The sequence below is a fragment of the Lineus longissimus genome, chromosome 1, assembly GCF_910592395.1.
Source record: "Lineus longissimus chromosome 1, tnLinLong1.2, whole genome shotgun sequence".
NCBI lineage: Eukaryota > Metazoa > Nemertea > Pilidiophora > Heteronemertea > Lineidae > Lineus > Lineus longissimus.
Genome location: NC_088308.1, coordinates 27,967,745 through 27,986,460, shown reverse-complemented (window position 1 = coordinate 27,986,460; position 18,716 = coordinate 27,967,745). Strand labels below are relative to the sequence as shown.

General features: G+C 43.3%; 1 protein-coding gene across 2 annotated transcripts; it reads left to right on the top strand.

Annotated features, from left to right (window-relative positions):
- Positions 1-447: 447 nt before the first annotated feature.
- LOC135495700 (cholesterol transporter ABCA5-like) lies at positions 448-17,939 on the top strand. Of its 2 annotated transcripts, XM_064784561.1 has the most exons (32): positions 448-535; positions 1,490-1,658; positions 4,732-4,923; positions 5,231-5,441; positions 5,623-5,723; positions 5,855-6,081; positions 6,374-6,617; positions 6,912-7,028; positions 7,202-7,349; positions 7,483-7,681; positions 7,938-7,984; positions 8,193-8,326; positions 8,622-8,774; positions 8,983-9,102; positions 9,353-9,491; positions 9,963-10,053; positions 10,338-10,477; positions 10,753-10,872; positions 11,208-11,824; positions 11,993-12,262; positions 12,476-12,607; positions 12,987-13,139; positions 13,486-13,617; positions 13,898-14,014; positions 14,286-14,495; positions 14,804-15,025; positions 15,320-15,492; positions 15,721-15,796; positions 15,979-16,073; positions 16,349-16,468; positions 16,684-16,922; positions 17,146-17,939. In XM_064784561.1, exons 2-32 carry the CDS (start codon positions 1,569-1,571, stop codon positions 17,277-17,279), a joined length of 5,163 nt encoding a protein of 1,720 aa, XP_064640631.1. In that variant the 5' UTR covers positions 448-535; positions 1,490-1,568; the 3' UTR covers positions 17,280-17,939. The 2 variants fall into 2 exon arrangements, with proteins under 2 accessions (XP_064640631.1, XP_064640640.1); XM_064784570.1 differs by lacking the exons at positions 448-535; positions 1,490-1,658 and having other exon boundaries at positions 4,874-4,923; positions 5,278-5,441; positions 17,146-17,938.
- Positions 17,940-18,716: the final 777 nt, after the last annotated feature.

Genomic DNA, 18,716 nt, shown 5'->3' with positions numbered 1-18,716 from the left:
GGTTCATCAGAATTTTCAAAAATCACTGGAAGGGAACTAGTTCCACTTAACAAGCATCGCAAAGTGCTTTTTTATAAAGAAGGGTGTTCGATTGATATATAAAGAACCTTCGTGGAAGGGTACACGTGTTTGAGCGAAAAGACACGCGAGCCGGGATTGCCACCAAAAAAGATCATCACTTGTCGATGTCAGGCATGCGGCGGTGTTCACTGAACATCATTTGACGGTTGTTAAGACAATTCGTAAGGGAAATTTCGCTATAATTCGTTCATAAATCATATGCCATGGAAAATTCGTCGTTTAATTTTTTGTGGATCATCGTGATTTTCGTTGTCTAGTTTACTTTTGTCCATTCCCCGGGTCAATTCCCGCCACACCCTATAGAGCTGAACTAGATTTTATTAGTGAATTTTGAGATGCCCCCTTTCCATTTGCTAGCCTCCATCTCTCCAGAGAACACCACTGCATGCATCGGAGGAAAATATTCTGTGGTGAATATGGGGACGGACGGTTATTATTTTGATGTTATGGCGGTGTAAGTTATTTCATGATTTTAATGCTTTTTGTTATCAAATTGTCAGTGTGACATATGTATCATGTAAGCTAGCTATAGTCATCCAGGCACCAAGCGCTTGTCTACTTGTCATTGTTCGTCGGCCTTGGCCTATATATGACATGTGCACAGTAAGTCTAGTGTTTTAAATGTATTTTCTTATCTTCATACATTATTTATTGACCCAGTAGAGTCGCGTACGTGTCATCTCATAGTGGGGAGGGGTGGATAGGGGGGGGGGGGGGCGGGCGGGGGGGGGGGGGCGGCTCATCGAGGCACCAAGCTAGGGTTATCCTTATGTACAGTGTTAGGCTCACCTTGGGGGAGTCTATACAATACCGCAGTGTCCGGCGTCTATACAATACCTGGAAAAGAAGAAGAGGGGTGGTATTGTCTTTTCCAGGTGGTGCACCACACTGGGGACACCACTGTCTTCAACACAATTTATTGCAAGGATGTATTGAGCAGAAAAGGTCCATGTTTCAGGATGAGCTTGTTGGGGTGGGGGGGGGGGGGGGGGGGCGGTCTGAGTGGCCAGTTTCTTAATCATACATTCCTCTCAGTTCCCTCCTTTACCAGTATATGAGAGTGGTTGAGCGGGGCTGAAGACTCTTTGAAGAGTTGTTTTTGTGAAGGCCCTTGTGAGTAGGGCACTTAAAATTGGTGCTTTATAAGACATCATTTACCTTTTTCCTACCATCACCTAGGGAATGATGAACATCAAGAATGCCTATTCCCCTCCAGCTTTGGGGACAATGGCCTACATCTTGGCTTTGTCTATTCCAAACTCCCAGATAAAGGTAGACCATTGACCCCCCCCTCCCCTATGGAAAGGATGGCAGTGTAGAAGATAGAAGAAAGGATTGAAGCCAAATGAATCAGTGATGTTGACTAATTATTATCACCAAATTCTTACATTGTGTTTACAATTTCCAGGTAGACATTGTCTAGTAAAAGCCCACAGAACAAGAATCTGAATAGAATTCCTTGGGTTAAAGTAACAGCATCGAGTACGATGGTCCAGGCAGGTTTCTTGGTGCAGCTAAAGGCTCTCCTCAGGAGGAACATTTTGTTGAAGAGGAGGAAAAAATCTCAGACTGTTCAGGTAGGGGGAAGCTCGATTTTGAAAACCTCGAAAACCTTGATAATCATGATGATGAATATCAATGGGGGTGGAAACCAAATGTGTGTTTTGGCTGACTGACATTATATTTCAGCTCAATGAAAATGGTAGCCTTACACCCTTGAGAGTGGAGGCGCTCACCCGCCATATGCCAGTATAACCATAAATCTGCTAATATCGCCGTAACCATTGGAAACAGATATGGCATGTACGTACATTCTGTTGACAGTGTGACTCCGCACCATGGGCTTACAAATGTTGCATGTTATATCATGGTTGACTGTTATAGAAAGGATTTTGCTTAGCCCAAGATTCCATTCCAGGATATCAAGATCAATTTTTAAAAGTAGATAGTCTGTGGGCTGTGACATTTATGTAAACCGATTCTTCCTGTTCGAGACATTTGTACCAGTACTTAGCCATAGTGTGTTCCGGTGGATACCTCCTTAGCAACTGATTCTATTTTCATGTTCTATGATGTAATACCATAACATCCGTTTGATAGTTGTCATTATTGATAGCAGGAAATTCAGCCCATGTCAAAAAAGGTCCTCAACTTATTTCTTGGTCTGTCTGTGCCAAAAATGTCGTCATCACATGTCAGAAGGGTATCTAAGGTTAGGTTGTGCTGAATTGAACTGTGAGATCCAATAGATCTGTTGAAGTCCACCATGCAGGTATGCTGGACCCAGCTATGAGAACCAATAGATCTGTTGAAGTGCACCATGTAGGTATGCTTGACCCAGCTATGAGAACCAATAGATCTGTTGAAGTGCACCATGCAGGTATGCTGGACCCAGCTATGAGAACCAATAGATCTGTTGAAGTGCACCGATGCAGGTATGCTGGACCCAGCTATGAGAACCAATAGATATGTTGAAGTGCACCATGCAGGTATGCTGGACCCAGCTATGAGAACCAATAGATCTGTTGAAGTGCACCATGTAGGTATGCTGGACCCAGCTATGAGAACCAATAGATCTGTTGAAGTGCACCATGTAGGTATGCTGGACCCAGCTATGAGAACCAATAGATCTGTTGAAGTGCACCATGTAGGTATGCTGGACCCAGCTATGAGAACCAATAGATCTGTTGAAGTGCACCATGCAGGTATGCTGGACCCAGCTATGAGAACCAATAGATCTGTTGAAGTGCACCATGCAGGTATGCTGGACCCAGCTATGAGAACCAATAGATCTGTTGAAGTGCACCATGCAGGTATGCTGGACCCAGCTATTAGATCCAATAGATCTGTTGAAGTGCACCATGCAGGTATGCTGGACCCAGCTATGAGAACCAATAGATCTGTTGAAGTGCACCATGCAGGTATGCTGGACCCAGCTATGAGAACCAATAGATCTGTTGAAGTGCACCATGCAGGTATGCTGGACCCAGCTATGAGAACCAATAGATCTGTTGAAGTGCACCATGCAGGTATGCTGGACCCAGCTATTAGATCCAATAGATCTGTTGAAGTGCACCATGCAGGTATGCTGGACCCAGCTATGAGAACCAATAGATCTGTTGAAGTGCACCATGCAGGTATGCTGGACCCAGCTATGAGAACCAATAGATCTGTTGAAGTGCACCATGCAGGTATGCTGGAACCAGCTATGAGAACCAATAGATCTGTTGAAGTGCACCATGCAGGTATGCTGAACCCAGCTATGAGAACCAATAGATCTGTTGAAGTGCACCATGCAGGTATGCTGGACCCAGCTATTAGATCCAATAGATCTGTTGAAGTGCACCATGCAGGTTTGCTGGACCCAGCTATGAGAACCAATAGATCTGTTGAAGTGCACCATGCAGGTATGCTGAACCCAGCTATGAGAACCAATAGATCTGTTGAAGTGCACCATGCAGGTATGCTGGACCCAGCTATGAGAACCAATAGATCTGTTGAAGTGTACCATGTAGGTATGCTGGACCCAGCTATGAGAACCAATAGATCTGTTGAAGTGTACCATGCAGGTATGCTGGACCCAGCTATGAGAACCAATAGATCTGTTGAAGTGCACCATGCAGGTATGCTGGACCCAGCTATGAGAACCAATAGAACTGTTGAAGTGCATCATGCAGGTATGCTGGACCCAGCTATGAGAACCAATAGATCTGTTGAAGTGCACCATGCAGGTATGCTGGACCCAGCTATGAGAACCAATAGATCTGTTGAAGTGCACCATGCAGGTATGCTGGACCCAGCTATGAGAACCAATAGATCTGTTGAAGTGCACCATGCAGGTATGCTGGACCCAGCATGAGAACCAATAGATCTGTTGAAGTGCACCATGCAGGTATGCTGGACCCAGCTATTAGATCCAATAGATCTGTTGAAGTGCACCATGCAGGTATGCTGGACCCAGCTATTAGATCCAATAGATCTGTTGAAGTGCACCATGCAGGTATGCTGTACCCAGCTATGAGAACCAATAGATCTGTTGAAGTGCACCATGCAGGTATGCTGGACCAAGCTATGAGAACCAATAGATCTGTAGAAGTGTACCATGCAAGCATGCTGGATCCATAGTCACAAAGTTGGATCAATAAGTCAAAGATTGATCGCAGTAGGCAATATCACCTCATTTGTTTTTGCGTCTGCCCGAAATTCGATTTATACCGATATGGCATATTGAGGCATGCTACGAGTCCTTGAATTAGTCCTGGATGGTGTATCTGGGTTATAGTTAGGGAAAGTAGCCTGCTCTTGCCTGTGCTCCATCAGGTCGATCAATAAGTCCCATTTGCTAGAGTGACTGGTAATATCCGCAGTTGTTTCTCGTGCAGTTGATTGCCAATAAATATGTAAATAAACGTCCTCTGTGATGTGTTCACGTTTCGCTTCTATGAAATGTCTCAAGGGGAGCGTTGCTGCCGTACTGCATGTATTGATTTGCACCTAGTTCATTTGTTCTCACAGAAAGGTGTTTTTGAATTGTTGGCCTGAAAATGAAGTTTTTAAAGAGTGTATAAATATGAAAATGGCAGCCTCTCTAAAAAACTGAAAGTGGCAATAGATGCTTAACGTAACACCTTTGCCTGTGTATGATTTCAGGAGTTCCTTCTGCCTGTGATGTTCACTCTGACGCTGGCCTTGTTTCGTCTCGGATGGCCGGATGTAAAGATCATGCCGGCCGTACCACAGGAGAGGAACCAGATTGAGCCTTTGACATTCCCGAGGCTCTCAACAATCCTGGCGACTCCAAACAGCTCACTTGTCGAAGCAATCTTGGATGAAATAATCAAGGTGTGTCACCCATCAACTCCAGTTTCATCCAAATTGGCCAGTCATGCATTCTTCTAAACTTAGAAGCTAAACTAAAGGCTAATTGACCTCTCCTAGCAAATTTCTTGCAGTAAAGATCCCCAGTGGGTAATTTCCTCATGCATGATGTGTTAAAGAGAGGGTGTTAAAAAGAAGGTTGCCTTCAGCCGGCTAGCTACTTCAGGGTGCATGGATTATAATACTACTAGCTACTCTTAACAAAGCAAGTTACATACTACACTTTATCGACTGAGAGCTCTTGATAAATGAAATTTCACAATTACTTCAGGACGTTGGTGGAAGTGAACGCAATTATCCTGCATACATTTTGTTCAGTTCTGAACAAGAGATGATCCGTCATTACATGAACCTATCAGAAGAGAGATCACTCACTGTGAAGGGTATCACGTTCAATAACTTGGAGCCGGCGTTGATTGACTACACGATACGTACTGCAGCCTTGTCACTGCCACCCCTTAAAGAAGAATTTGCTTCATCCGGTAGGCATGCACCAATCATTTTTTTCTGTGGACCCAATCAAAGACAAAGATGCTCCATGCGAATCATTTAGAGTGACCCTTTGTGGGTTAGTTTGCATAATGTACGTGAGGTAATTGGATGCCAAGTTGAAGCCATCACCCTTATTTGTTCATTTTCCTTGAACGTCTTGTTTCTTTCTAGAATATTGTCGAGAGGAGAATTACCTGGGCTGCCCAGCTGCCAAGTATAGAGACTGTGGGTTCCTAGAGCTTCAGACTCTTATCAACACAGCCTTATCCAGGGTAGGTACTGAGGGAGACTACTAGGCATGCACCTGGTGGGCAAGGTAAAGTTGCACAAAGACATCGTCATAAGGTCTACGATCTATGGTTCCACAGTCTCCAACAATCTCTCACAACAAGTTTTTTTTCAGGTGATGGGTAATGTGACGAATCTCAAACTACCATCAGTCTCGATACAGTTACTACCTAAGTTCCAATTCAAGCCCAGCATTGCAGCATTGAGAGGCTTGACAGCAATCATCCTTGTCTTCTCGTATTCACCGCTCATCAATTTCTTATTGGTTAATCTCGTGGCGGAGAAAGAGAAGAAGATACGCGAGACCATGAGGATTATGGGAACTCTTGACGCAGCATACTGGTGAGTGCTTGATCACAGTTTGTCCTTTGAATGAAACCTGATATAGAGGATTGAGGTAAGTCTGGTGCCTATGCAAAGGCTGGTTCAAAAAGCCATGCAAGGAGTAATGTGCAACTGCCCTGTGTTAATCGTACCGGAATGTTTTACTGGGCTATAGTGACATGAATTTGAGCTTTAGAGGCAACACAGATGAGAAAAGTTATGTTATGTCATGAAGTTCAATGATAAGTTATGGGTCAAGGGCTATGTATTGAGGAAACAAAACTTAAGTCGTGATATGTGCCATTTGCAGGTTCTCCTGGAGCATAATCTATGGCGTCATCGTCACCATAGTTACGCTAGTGTGTACTGTCATCATCAAGGTGACGGGTATCCTCCCCAAGTGTGATGGGATTATCCTCTTCTTCCTCCTCTTATTCTACGGTATCACCATCATGCACTTGGCCTTCGCCATGATGCCGCTCTTCAAGAAGGCCAATGTAGCTGGCACGGTCGGCACAATGGCAACACTTCTAGTTGGATTGCTTTATTTGCCAGTGAGTATACTAGAACGCTTAGGATGGCTTTGATGATGGCTGTCTTTGATCGAGTATGGACTGTGTCCTAACAGTGTAGATAAAGACAGCATCGAAGATATGATGTCCATCTGACTGTCGTAAGCCTACCCTTGAAGAGCGACTCGACCTCCAGTAATGAAGACTGCACATGAAGACTGCACAAACTGGACACTTTTAACAATTTGTTCGTTCGATGATATGGACCAGTCCAAACAGTTATAGCCCAACAAGCCACTTTCTTGGTGAATATAGATAACAACATTCAATTTTCAGATCAACATCACTAGTACAACAGGCCTAACGGGGATTCCTGAGACCAGCATATCGATTGCTTGGCAGTGGGTCTTGTGTCTTCTCTCACCAATAGCCCTAGGCTTAGCAGTGGACAAGGTAAGACTTGGTCAAATGTTCATAGTTTGCCTCTCTTTATATCATATGGCAGGTAACTGTGATGATCAGTACAAACCTCGTTGGTATATTTCTCACAGTTTAAGGCACATCTTTGTAGCTGCAGTGTAACCAACTATTTTGTTATTTTTGAAATAACCATTTGCTTGTTTCAGGCACAGCTTCTTGAGGTAACCCATGGAGGCTTGCACTACAACACAATCACAGTCGGGGAGTTCCCTGTCTATGGGTCCCTGGTCATGCTTATCATCGATTGCTTCCTGTATGCTCTCATCGCCTGGTATCTTGAGAGAATCGTGCCTGGTAAGTAACAGTCTATTCGATACTGACACAGTCCCTTATTTAGAAACCTTGAAAATCTTTTGGAGACCATAGCATTGGCAGCGTATGACCGGTCATACACTGCTGATAGCATGATGGCTGTTTGTGTTTACAGGAGAGTTTGGACCTCGCCAATCTGCCTTCTTCTGTTTCTCCAAGAACTACTGGATGCCTCGTAAGAAGCCTCATGACAACATGGAGAGTGATCATCTGGTGACGAATGCTCATGGCTCAAGCACGGCAGCAGTTGTCCACAACCCAAGGAGTGATGTTGAGGATGTCTCACCAGAGTTGAAGGGGAAGGAGATGGTCAGGTAATTTATGGGTGATTGATGTGAAATGAACAGTGATAATGGACCTTGCAATGCAAGGTGTTGTATTCCAAGCTGCTGCAAGATGAATTTGCCAAATCGGTGAATTGATGTGACCTGGTTGGACCAGATGGAGAATAAATGTTCAGGCGTTTTGCTAATGGTAGAGCACTTGTCATGTACTCTGTGGTCCACAGTATAAGGGAGTATAGTGCTTTATTTTCCCAACTTCATGTAAGAAAGCATTTTCCTATTTCAGAATTTTTAGTGCCTCAAAGAAGTTCAAGAAAACGATAGCGGTCGACAGTAAGTAGCTCCCCTGTTTCGCCCCCCCTCCCTCCCCTCATCATCTAACATACCACCATTTCTCAGCAGAAAACTGTCATTTTGATGTAAGTGCATTGTCTATGTCTTTTATCTCAATACTTGACAGCAAAGACAGACGATATTGAGGTTGCAGCCATGGTAAAGCCACCAGTCAAGGTCATGTCATGTCACTATGTTTCTCTTTTAGATCTTAGCCTTGACATCTACGAGGGACAGATCACATGTCTCCTGGGTCATAACGGAGCTGGTAAGACAACTCTGGTCAACATGTTAACAGGCGTCATGCATCCTTCCTCCGGGTCAGCCACGGTCTATGGATATGTGAGTACCTATCGTGCTCAAGACAGAATCACTCATTTTGGTGATAATTGCGTGCTACCGCCCTGTGACCTTGGGTAATTCATTTGGTCCAATTGCCATGGCGTCTAGTTGAGATGTAAATGAGGTTCCTTGTAACTGTTACATACAATCATGTATTCTGGGGCAAGCTTCGAAGACAGCATCCAACAGTCACCTCCTCCTCTGCTAAGTAGTCTTTTGGCTAGTAATCTGCATTGTTACCAGTGATTGTGGCACAGTGTAACACCCCTCAGTTATCACTGCATGTTCATTTTAGGATGTATCCGACCCAAACGAGGTCGCATTAATGAGGAGCATGATTGGGATGTGTCCGCAGGAGAACTGTCTGTTTGATTCACTCAGCTGTGTGGAGCATTTGGAGGTGTATGCCAGCATCAAGGGGGTACTTGCCAAGGATATCAAAGAAAAGGTGGGTGCCCAAGCAATAATTGAATTACAACTGAAATCGAGTGACCTGCTTTATAATTATGCCATGTCGTAATGATGGCTAGTGTCTGCGGAACCCTTAAAATAGGTGTGCATTGACAGTTGATAAGATCTTTTGCAGAGTGCTCACTCAACCTTTCTTTGTCTTAGCTTTGAATGTTGTTGTTGACTGGAATCATTTCTCAATTCAGGTTCTAAATGCTCTGGATGATGTTGGGCTTGGCGATAAAGCAGACGCGTTTGCCAAAGACCTGAGTGGTGGACAGAAACGCAAGCTGTCTGTTGCGATTGCTTTGATTGGAGACCCTAAGGTAGGTACCACAGATGTCATTTAGTGGATTTAAGAGAAGATATTGGTGAGACGGAAAGACGTTATCAGTTACAATGCATGAGAGGTTTGTTTTTCCAGCTTGGCAAATTATTCATCACAAATTTCTCCCGAGTAGCTGCCCACAGTTCTTGATGGAGGCAGTTTGAATGAGCTCAAGCTTGGCTTATGGACAGAGCTGATTGAAAATGTAACTTTCAGCTAGCAACGCCATTGTTTTCTCTGACACACAGGTGGTATTCTTGGATGAACCATCCGCTGGCTTAGATCCTTCCTCCCGGCGCCACCTGTGGTCTCTCCTCAAATCATTCAAGAAGGATCGTGTCATCGTCATGACGACACACTTCATGGACGAAGCTGACCTTCTCGCAGGTTTGGAATCTTCCTGCGTTTAGATTTTGTTATTTGTTTATTGCATGCCTATTCGACTTTTCTGTTAGAGATTTCTGTTATCAATAGCTGTTTATAACTTTATGTTTTAGCTCAAACTTTTGTTGTAAATGTATGCTTTTCAATTCTTATTTTGTTATTCTTGTCCGCTTTTGATGTTTTGGAAGGCAAACATTAAAGGATGTGCGTGTGGAGAGGGGGAAAAGTTGATGCTTGATGGTGATTTATATTCAGCCTCTACTGGGCTGTTGTAGTTAAATGATGTACATCAACATGCACTGTTAGATGATGGTGCATCGAGGATTGAGCAGTTATCACTGTATAGTTCAAAACTGGTTACTAATCCACAGGCATTGTTTAGATTCTGTAGTATTCGAGTCTCATCATAATATCTTTCATGTCTTCTTTGTATATCTCAATGTATTTCAATTTATTGTGTTCTGGTGTTTTCAGACAGGAAAGCATTCATCAGTAAAGGCAAGCTGAAATGTTGTGGCTCATCTCTCTTTCTCAAGAACCGATTTGGAATTGGTTATCATCTCACGTAAGTGGAGACAATCACAGTCAGTGTAGAAGGCTTATGAGTCATTATAAAGTTCTGGTAGTTTGAGTTGGAGTGCTTGTGGGATGTCAGAGTTGATGGATGTCCAAAGATGCAGCTTTATTGATGTTATGCACATTTAAGAAATTAGGACCATGTTGGTATTCTTTTTTGTCACATAAGACAGCTGGGAAGCATACCGTCTAGTTATCCATGCGTTATAGGCGTAGGCCGTAGTACAACAAAGGGCTCACAGCATTCACTGATCTTTCCTGCTCCTGTTCCAGCATGGTGATAGACAATGATGCCAACGTCAGCCGAATCACTGAAGAAGTCTCGTCTCATGTTGAGAGAGCCAAGTTTGTCAGGCGATTTGGACAAGAATTGATGTTTACGCTGCCATTTCATGATGTTGGAAGCTTCGCAGGTATTAAGAGTACATTGCTTCTCTCGGTGTCAGCTATCAGTAATAGCCTAAAGAACTAAAACCTCCAATGTGGGATTTATTTACAAACACTGATGGTGATCAATTAAAGCCACTGTCCTCTGTCAAAGATGGGATATCTAATCGCTAGCAGACTAATCATCTGTAAAAACAAAACATCTTCCTATCTTGAGTTCTTAACGTCTTTCTGTGTCCGAAAACATTTCCATTTAAGATAAACAACAGTGGAGTGATTTAATGAAAGTTACAACTTTCAGGTTTATTTTCCAAGTTCGAGTCGTCTGTTGGGAATGATCAGGTAGATTTCTCCACGACATTAGGAATACAGAGCTACGGTGTCTCAATGACCTCCCTGGAGGAAGTCTTCATGAAGTTAGGTAAGTGCAGAGAACATGACACACTGCACAAGAACTTTGGAAACCCAACTGTTTCTTAGGGTTGTGGTGGACTCGCCGGATCCTTCTCGGATTGCCTAATTGTCCTTCCAGGCCCAGTTTAAGTGTAGCACTAAAGATGACAGAATGGTGTTGATTAGACCTATTGGGATGACATTTGTTGTCTTTGTGCATTCAGATTCAGACAGACCCTGATCAGTGGAGTAGCACAGGGGTCATTCTTTTGGCAGTGACTGCCTGCAGCATAGAGTTTTATTGCTTGTTATATTGTGTGTCCCTGTGCCATGTATTGACTTGGCCTTCTCCATCTTTCACAGAGGAAGCAGAAGAGATGACAGATCATCCAGAAGACGGCACATCACACCTGAAGGACATCATCATTGATGTGCATCGTGTACGGCCAGAAGTGAAATTTACAGACAAACACTCTGAAAATCAGAATCTACTGGAGTCGAATCCTGCGGTTATCGGTGATAAATGGGGTGGGATTGAGATGAAACCGATGGGGAAAAGACCCACTATGCCTAAGTTTGATGAAGACAAGACAAACTCTCAATTTGACCGACTCTATGCACTCGGGCGGCTCCGTGGCTTACAGATGTGGCGAAATAAGAAGAATATATTCTACCGTATCTTGTTGCCGGTGTTTTTTATCTTGCTCGGTGCAGTGTTTCCTAAATTCATCAAGACAGCAGACCCAGCAAGTGACTTGGTGCATCATATTGAGCCGCACGTGTATGTCAAGAACCCTCGCGACCGGTCGCTGCCACCCCTCATGTATCAAAACTTCACGGGAAGAAACATTGACGGTATTGTGACAGGAATTAGGAATCAAAGCCTTGGGATCAAAATGGTTGACAATGATGCTAACTTCTCCAGCATTGCTCCTCATCATATCGGACTCTCGGTCTGGGACTTCAAGGGAGAAGTTGATGTAAGTTGCTTGTTGCTACTGTTTCTAATTCATTCCTGTTGATTCTTTAACCAAAATACAGGTTCAATTTCTATGTCTATTGATAGCATGGTTATAAGAATGGACAATACCAGTGTGTTCTGACAAATGGGTAAAGTCGCTCCTGTAAGGCAGATATGTGTATTTCAGGGCTTCTACATGAACTACACAGGACTCTACAATGATACTATGGTCCACTCTCTGCCAACCATGATTGCAATTGTCAGCAATGCCATCTATCAACTAGTTACCAATGAATCATCGTGGAAGATAGAGACCTCAGCGATGATGTGGCCAGACTTACGGACTGTGAGGACATACCGGTATCGTGGTGGCACACTGATGACGGTGCTATTGTGGGGGATGGCGATGGTCATAATACCCCCTGGATTCACTGGGGAGGTTGCACAGGACAGAGTGGTAAGTTAGCTAGTCAGCAAAGTGATTAGGCCTTGATCTATTTATGGAGAAGACACAGGTATACTTCATGATGTGGACCCACTTGCCTGCATCAGTTGCATCTAAGTGTCAATGCTGACCATTGACAAGGACATCATCGGTGAAACACATGCGTGTCATCATGGTCTGGTAGGAATAAGGTGGTGACAATTATCATGTTTTTGGTCTTTTCAGACGAAGGCAAGAAGTCAGCTGAGGATCTCCGGAGTAAGACTGGGTACCTACTGGTTGACCTACTTCCTCACCCATCTCTCACAGTTCTGTGTTTGTGCTCTATTGACAATCGCTATTGCTCTCATTATACAGGTAAGATTTCACATGTCAGAGTGACAGAGCCAAGATGGTTGTTCAAATACTACAGGGTTATGACAGTCGTGTCCGATGTTGTGACTATTGGCTTTGTTGTTTCAGCATAACTCTCCCTTCTGTAGTTCCCTCTTCCTTCATTTCATCCAGGTTTGTTGCTTTGTTTAAAAACAAGGTGAGCAGTGTGTCCGAGTCTTGGGACGGTGAGTTGGAAGGGCCGAATCAGATTGGTTTAGTTCTTGATACTTGCATGGAAGTGTCCATATTTCAATCTTTACAGGATATCATTAGCTGTCCCACTAAATTCGGCTTACTAATGATATCTTGCAAAACAATTCTGTACATGTTTATATAACATAACAATTCATCTATGTTTCAGGCGGATTCCCTAAAATCGCCAGGAGCTATGATTTGTTTGGTGCTACTCTATATCATCTACATGCCTACTTTGACGTTACTCGCATACATCCTATCATTCCCGTTCAAGAGGCATGAAACAGCTCTTACAGTGGTTTCCAATCTCTTCCTTGTGGTGAGTATGGGTGATTGTGAAAAAAGGCTTCATTTACCCACACCCTGCACGGTGTCTGTGTAGGCTCGATCTCTAAACCCCAACTCATATGAAGAGGGATGTCCTTGCTTTCTCTGATGTCTGCTAACAGATGTGGCCGGAAGGAGCAGACCTTAAAAGAAAGCAGTAAAGATCTTTGCATTCACTTGATGAGACAGTTCAATTGTTGTACATGAAACCTCCACAAAATTTATTAGATTGTGTGAAACCCGGCCGTGGGGGCATGCCAGTAGTGGTCCAGAGGTTGCCTTGGCTTAGGGTGTGTTTGATTTGCTTTTAAAAGGGATGATTTTGTTTGTATTTTCAGTGTGCCGTGATTCCCTTCTTCTTGGTCATGACGTTGGTTCTGACTGAAGCCGGTGCCACCACAGTTCATATCATCTTGTGTTTCATTGACCCACCGTATGCTCTCTATGGAGGTCTGGTCTTTCTGGAACTGGTGAGTGCTGGTTGTATGTCTTTAAGAAGCATGGCTTATTCCACTGTGACTGAAAATAGGTTCTCTGTGTGCCTGAGTACCTATGCCTGGACAGATGAGATATCCTAGGCTTTAGGTGAGCAGGGTTATAAAATGAAAACAGCACTCGGGATGACTGAACAGACATGACACCTTGTTTGAAACTGCCGTCAATAACCAGCCCAAGAATGTGCGCATGACAGACGATAATTGACCAATCGTAGCTCCATCTTCTGACCTTTTAGAGGTTTTTGTTTGACAGACATTCCTGGCAGCTGTTCACCGCAATGCCGAGCTTGGGGCTGGCAACGAGGCCCCAAACGTGCCTCTCGGGGAATACCTCAAGTGGGAAAACAACATTTTGGTTGTCTTCATTGCTGTAAGTATACTTGCTTTTGCTATTGAGTCATGGTGTCGTGGTAAAATTGTTCAACATCTGACAATCCCAGAGTCACGGGTTCAAAAACAGTTCTGCTCAGCATCAACTTCTCAAAGGTTAGGCCAGTTCATGCAGTGTATTGGATCTTTGATAGTCTCCAACATGACATTTGTGTGAACATGGTGAGTGAGTGAGACAGCATCAGACCTCGGTCTGTGTAACGTCCTTCATGTTTTTCCTTCAAAGCTGAGTATTTGTCTTCCTGCTCCAGGGTATCGTCCAGTTCTTCGTGTTCTTCATCCTCCTGGTGGTCCTGGATGTATACAGTACCGGTGTCTCTCTCATGGATGTCTTCCCCTGCATCAAGACCAAGAAGGCTCTAAGACCTCTTGAAAACCCTGATATTCCACAATCAGAGGATGCTGATGTTAGCAATGAGCGCCAGAAAGTTGACAGTATACTTCCTGATGGTGAAGAGAAGGTGAGGGCAGTGCAATGTTCATTTTCCTGTTATTAGAACTTATATTACCTTGAATTTGAAATGACTCCGTTCCAAGGAGTTGAGAGCTCTTCTCAACACAGGCCCGGGAATACAGGCGACACTTCCTGCACACATCACCTACTTACACCTCTTACCATGCTCCCCCCTTTGGCAGCTTATAGACATCTAGGCCAAGTGACAGTTGATGCTGTCTGCTGTAGTTGCTCTTCCCAGTCAGTATCCTTGTCAAAACATGTTGCGCTGTTCACCCAGAGCTTTATTGATTGGTCATTCATGTTGTTTTCCAGCCTCCCATCATACTGAGAAACTTGAGGAAGACCTACAAGAAGCGCAAAGCAGGCTTCTGTTCTTGCTGCGGCAACTGGGTGGCAGCGAAGACTCCAGCTGTACGGAATGTCTCATTCGCAGTCGAGGAGGGAGAGGTATTTGGTTTACTGGGACCGAACGGAGCCGGTAAAACAACCACACTGAATACGATACTGGCAGAGACGGCACCGGACAAAGGCAGGGTAGGTGCAAGATATGATTGTATTCAAAAGAAGTTAGGCTTGGCTATTGATAATCTGTCCTTCACTTCTCTGCTTTGTCAGGCAAGCTCCTTGAGGAAGGTTTCGACATATTGTGCTGGAAAAGCTAGAAGTTCACTTGATAAGTGACTCTTCTAGCTCTGATCATATAGCAGCAACTGATTGCCAGTGGATACTGTGAAGATTGAGGGACAGTTCTATTTGTGGTAGAGAAAACTCTAGTGGAGAGATGCATGTATCTGTGGAGAGTTCTGATGTGTTGTTTTCTCTCTCCAGGTGTGTGTTGGAGGACATGACATTCGATCCAGCCTATCAGAAGCGTATGAAGCTCTGGGTTACTGTCCTCAGCACGACCCTCTCTGGGAGGATGTCACCCTTGAAGAACATATCAAATGCTATGCTGCAATCAGGGGGGTTCCTAATGAGAACATTGCAACCCTAACGAAATTGTAAGTATCCACAATCCTGTTGTATCATTTTCAAAATATTGTGGTTGACTTGATCGTAGAATATCGAGAAGAAAATTTAAATGTTTTAATGAGAAACTTCAGAAGCAACAGAATTATTAGACTCCTTAGAAATGCTTCTTGTCAGAATGTATTTCCTTTGAACCTCTGTGGCGATTTAAAACACTGTGATGATGCTGTCATTGTACCAATCTATATTGTAATTTCTAGCTTTCTTGAGTCCCTCAAACTGGAGGACCACTCCAAGAAGGTAGCAAAGTCTCTTTCTGGTGGAACGAAAAGGAAGGTAGGGTGTTCAAGTGTGAATATAGCTGGTGAGAGTTGGGTTGAACCAAAATAGTAAGAATAGAGTTGTGTAAAACTATTAATCTGAACAGAAGTAATCATATGCATATCGATTTCTGTAGAATTTGGAATTTATACTGTAATCAGTTATGTTGAACTTAACTCTGACCCTTGTTGTTCCAGCTGTGCTACATATTGAGTATGCTAGGCAATCCACAGGTAGTCCTTCTGGATGAACCATCTACTGGCATGGACCCAAAGTCAAAACGATTCCTCTGGTAAGTTTCAGATTCTTTGGCAGCATCTCAGTAGTACACTGGGACACTCTCATGTGTATTTGCACTCTTTATTACCGTTGACATGACTGTTGGCCTACACACTATACCGCACCATATTCCTTTTGGAACTCCCTCTGTGTTCCAAGTGGCCTTATGGTTCCACAGCTGTCGTATTGCTGCACTGAGAATTGCACTTGTTAAGGTACATGTACAATGTATCTCTTCCAAAGCTAAGCTGTCAGACTCTTTCCAACTTCTCATGTTTCCTCTTTCAGGAACACGATCAGTGGAATGTTTGCAGGTAGTGAGAAGGGAGCCATCTTGACCACACATTATATGGATGAAGCCGATGTGCTCTGCTCCAGAGTTGGCATCATGGTCAATGGCCTTCTACAGTAAGTACAGCCTATCAGGCTGGCAAGGGGACTGGGAGAGTCACTACGGATGGTAATACGCCACTCGTTACGACCAGTTCCTTGGAAGGCTGATTGCCCTGTCCTCTATCATAACCTCTTGTAAGGTTGATCTTGTTTTGAATGACATGTATGCCTATTCCCAACTTGAATCCAAACTTACAACAGGCCTACATTACCCCTACTTTGCATTACAGGTGTATTGGTTCCACTCAGCATTTGAAAGGGAAGTATGGCAGTGGTTACATCCTGGCGTTGAAAGTCAATGCCAGCATACCAACTAGACTTGAGGAGCTGAAGGGACAACTTCATGACTTCGTGATAGAACATTTCCCACATGCTGTCCTGGTGGAGGGATTTGGTAACATGGTCACGTATAAGATATTGAAGGATGATATACAATCTTTGGCCAAGGTTTTTGCAGCTTTAGAAGATGGTAGGTAATCTTGAACCAGAACTGTCAGGAGTGTTGTTGCTTTCTTGTCATGATTTCAAATTGTAAGTGGCACTTTATCCAAAGATTTGCAGGTTTATCTGAAAACTCAAATCCAGTGGGACAAAATTAGGTTCTGATCTAAAACTGTATAAAAGTGACCGTGGGGTTCTGATGATATACATTATGCATTTATGTGTCAAATGTTCTCATTTTGCTATTCCAGGTAAAAGTCGAATGAGTATAGAAGAGTACAGCTTCAGTCAGTCAACCCTAGAACAAGTCTTTCTCAACTTTGCAAAGAACCAGCTGATTCTGGACGAGGATCCCAACATCATTGATCTACCAGTGACAGCGTGAGGACCTATAAAAAGACTCTGGTGTTTGTCTCTAAGCGGGTGTCGTGGCATGAAGCACCTTTTTGACAACCTTCACTTCAGGATGACATACATGTAGTACTAGTTTGAACTGGTCAGAAGAAATGTCCAGAATGACATATGCGATATGCGATAGTTTATCTCTGGATGGGGAATCATGGCATGGCTGAAATGTTCTGGTTGATCTTTTGGCAACTATGTTTGAATTTGTTGATTCCGTTCTGTGCAGTCTTGTATAATCTTATTATCTTTTATGCCATTGTTAATGTCTCTTATTTTTGTTGTCAACTTCATAACAAGCAGATGAATGCTTGCTTTACAATAATGTGCGGGTCACTTTATAATGTTACATAAGCGAACATGACTTATTGTTATTTCGAAGTCTTGCTGTACATAAATATGTCATTATGCTTCCTTTCTTAAACTGGACATTTTATGGGCATTTGAGAAGTTTTGCAGTGTATATCTAAAAAAAGGAAAGTTTTCATCACTACATGCCGGTTAATTTTTAGCTCAGCTGACAAGCTGAGCTATTCATATGAGTAAATGGTAGAATGAATGTCCGTCTGTCTGTCTGTCTGTCTGTCTGTCTGTCTGTCTGTCTGTCTGTCCGTTAAACAGGCACGTTTCAAAACTATGGCGGATAGGCGATAGATTTTCCCTATAAGCCATTTATACCCTTCAGGACTCCTGAATAGACCAAGTGTGGGTCCGGCAGGATTAACAGTTTGGCCACCAGGGGGCAAAAAGACTAAATCACAAAACAATTTTTTGGCGCTTTATTCAAGCAGATAGAAGCTTGAAATAAAGTTGAAAAGGACCGCATACATGTAGGTCTTGAAACTACTAAGAATAGTTTTGATTGATACTACCAGTTGGCGTTACTGAGCCAAAATCTGTGTTGACCTAGTTTAAGCTTGATTTGAATTTCCCGCTCTTGTATGACTCTGAAGGTTGTGGGTTCCAATCCCACTTCGGGTCAATTTTTTTTTTTTTTAATTTTTACTTTTTTCACTTGTAAATACATTTTCTTTACTTTTTTGAATAATTTGGTGGGCGGCCATCTTGGTTTTTTTTTTCTATTTTAAAGCCTTTGCTGTATCCAGAGTGACATGAATTTTATGGTTGGTGTACAATAAGTCTCCTTTACATGATATCACATGGGCTTTCTATTTGACCTACTTTTCAAGGTCAGCCTGGCTCAGGCACTTAGATTTGACTAATAAGTGGCATATTTGTCACCATTTAAAAGTCTTTTTACTTTGGTATGTTTGCCTGATATATTGACAAAACTGAGGTTGAAAGAGATCTATCGGGTACTTTCCATGTTCATATATTTCAGCTGAGCGCCAGGCCCTTGGGCCTCTTGTTTCTCTGTATGGGTTCAAAATGCTGGTGGCAGACCTTTTGGTAGGTTCTG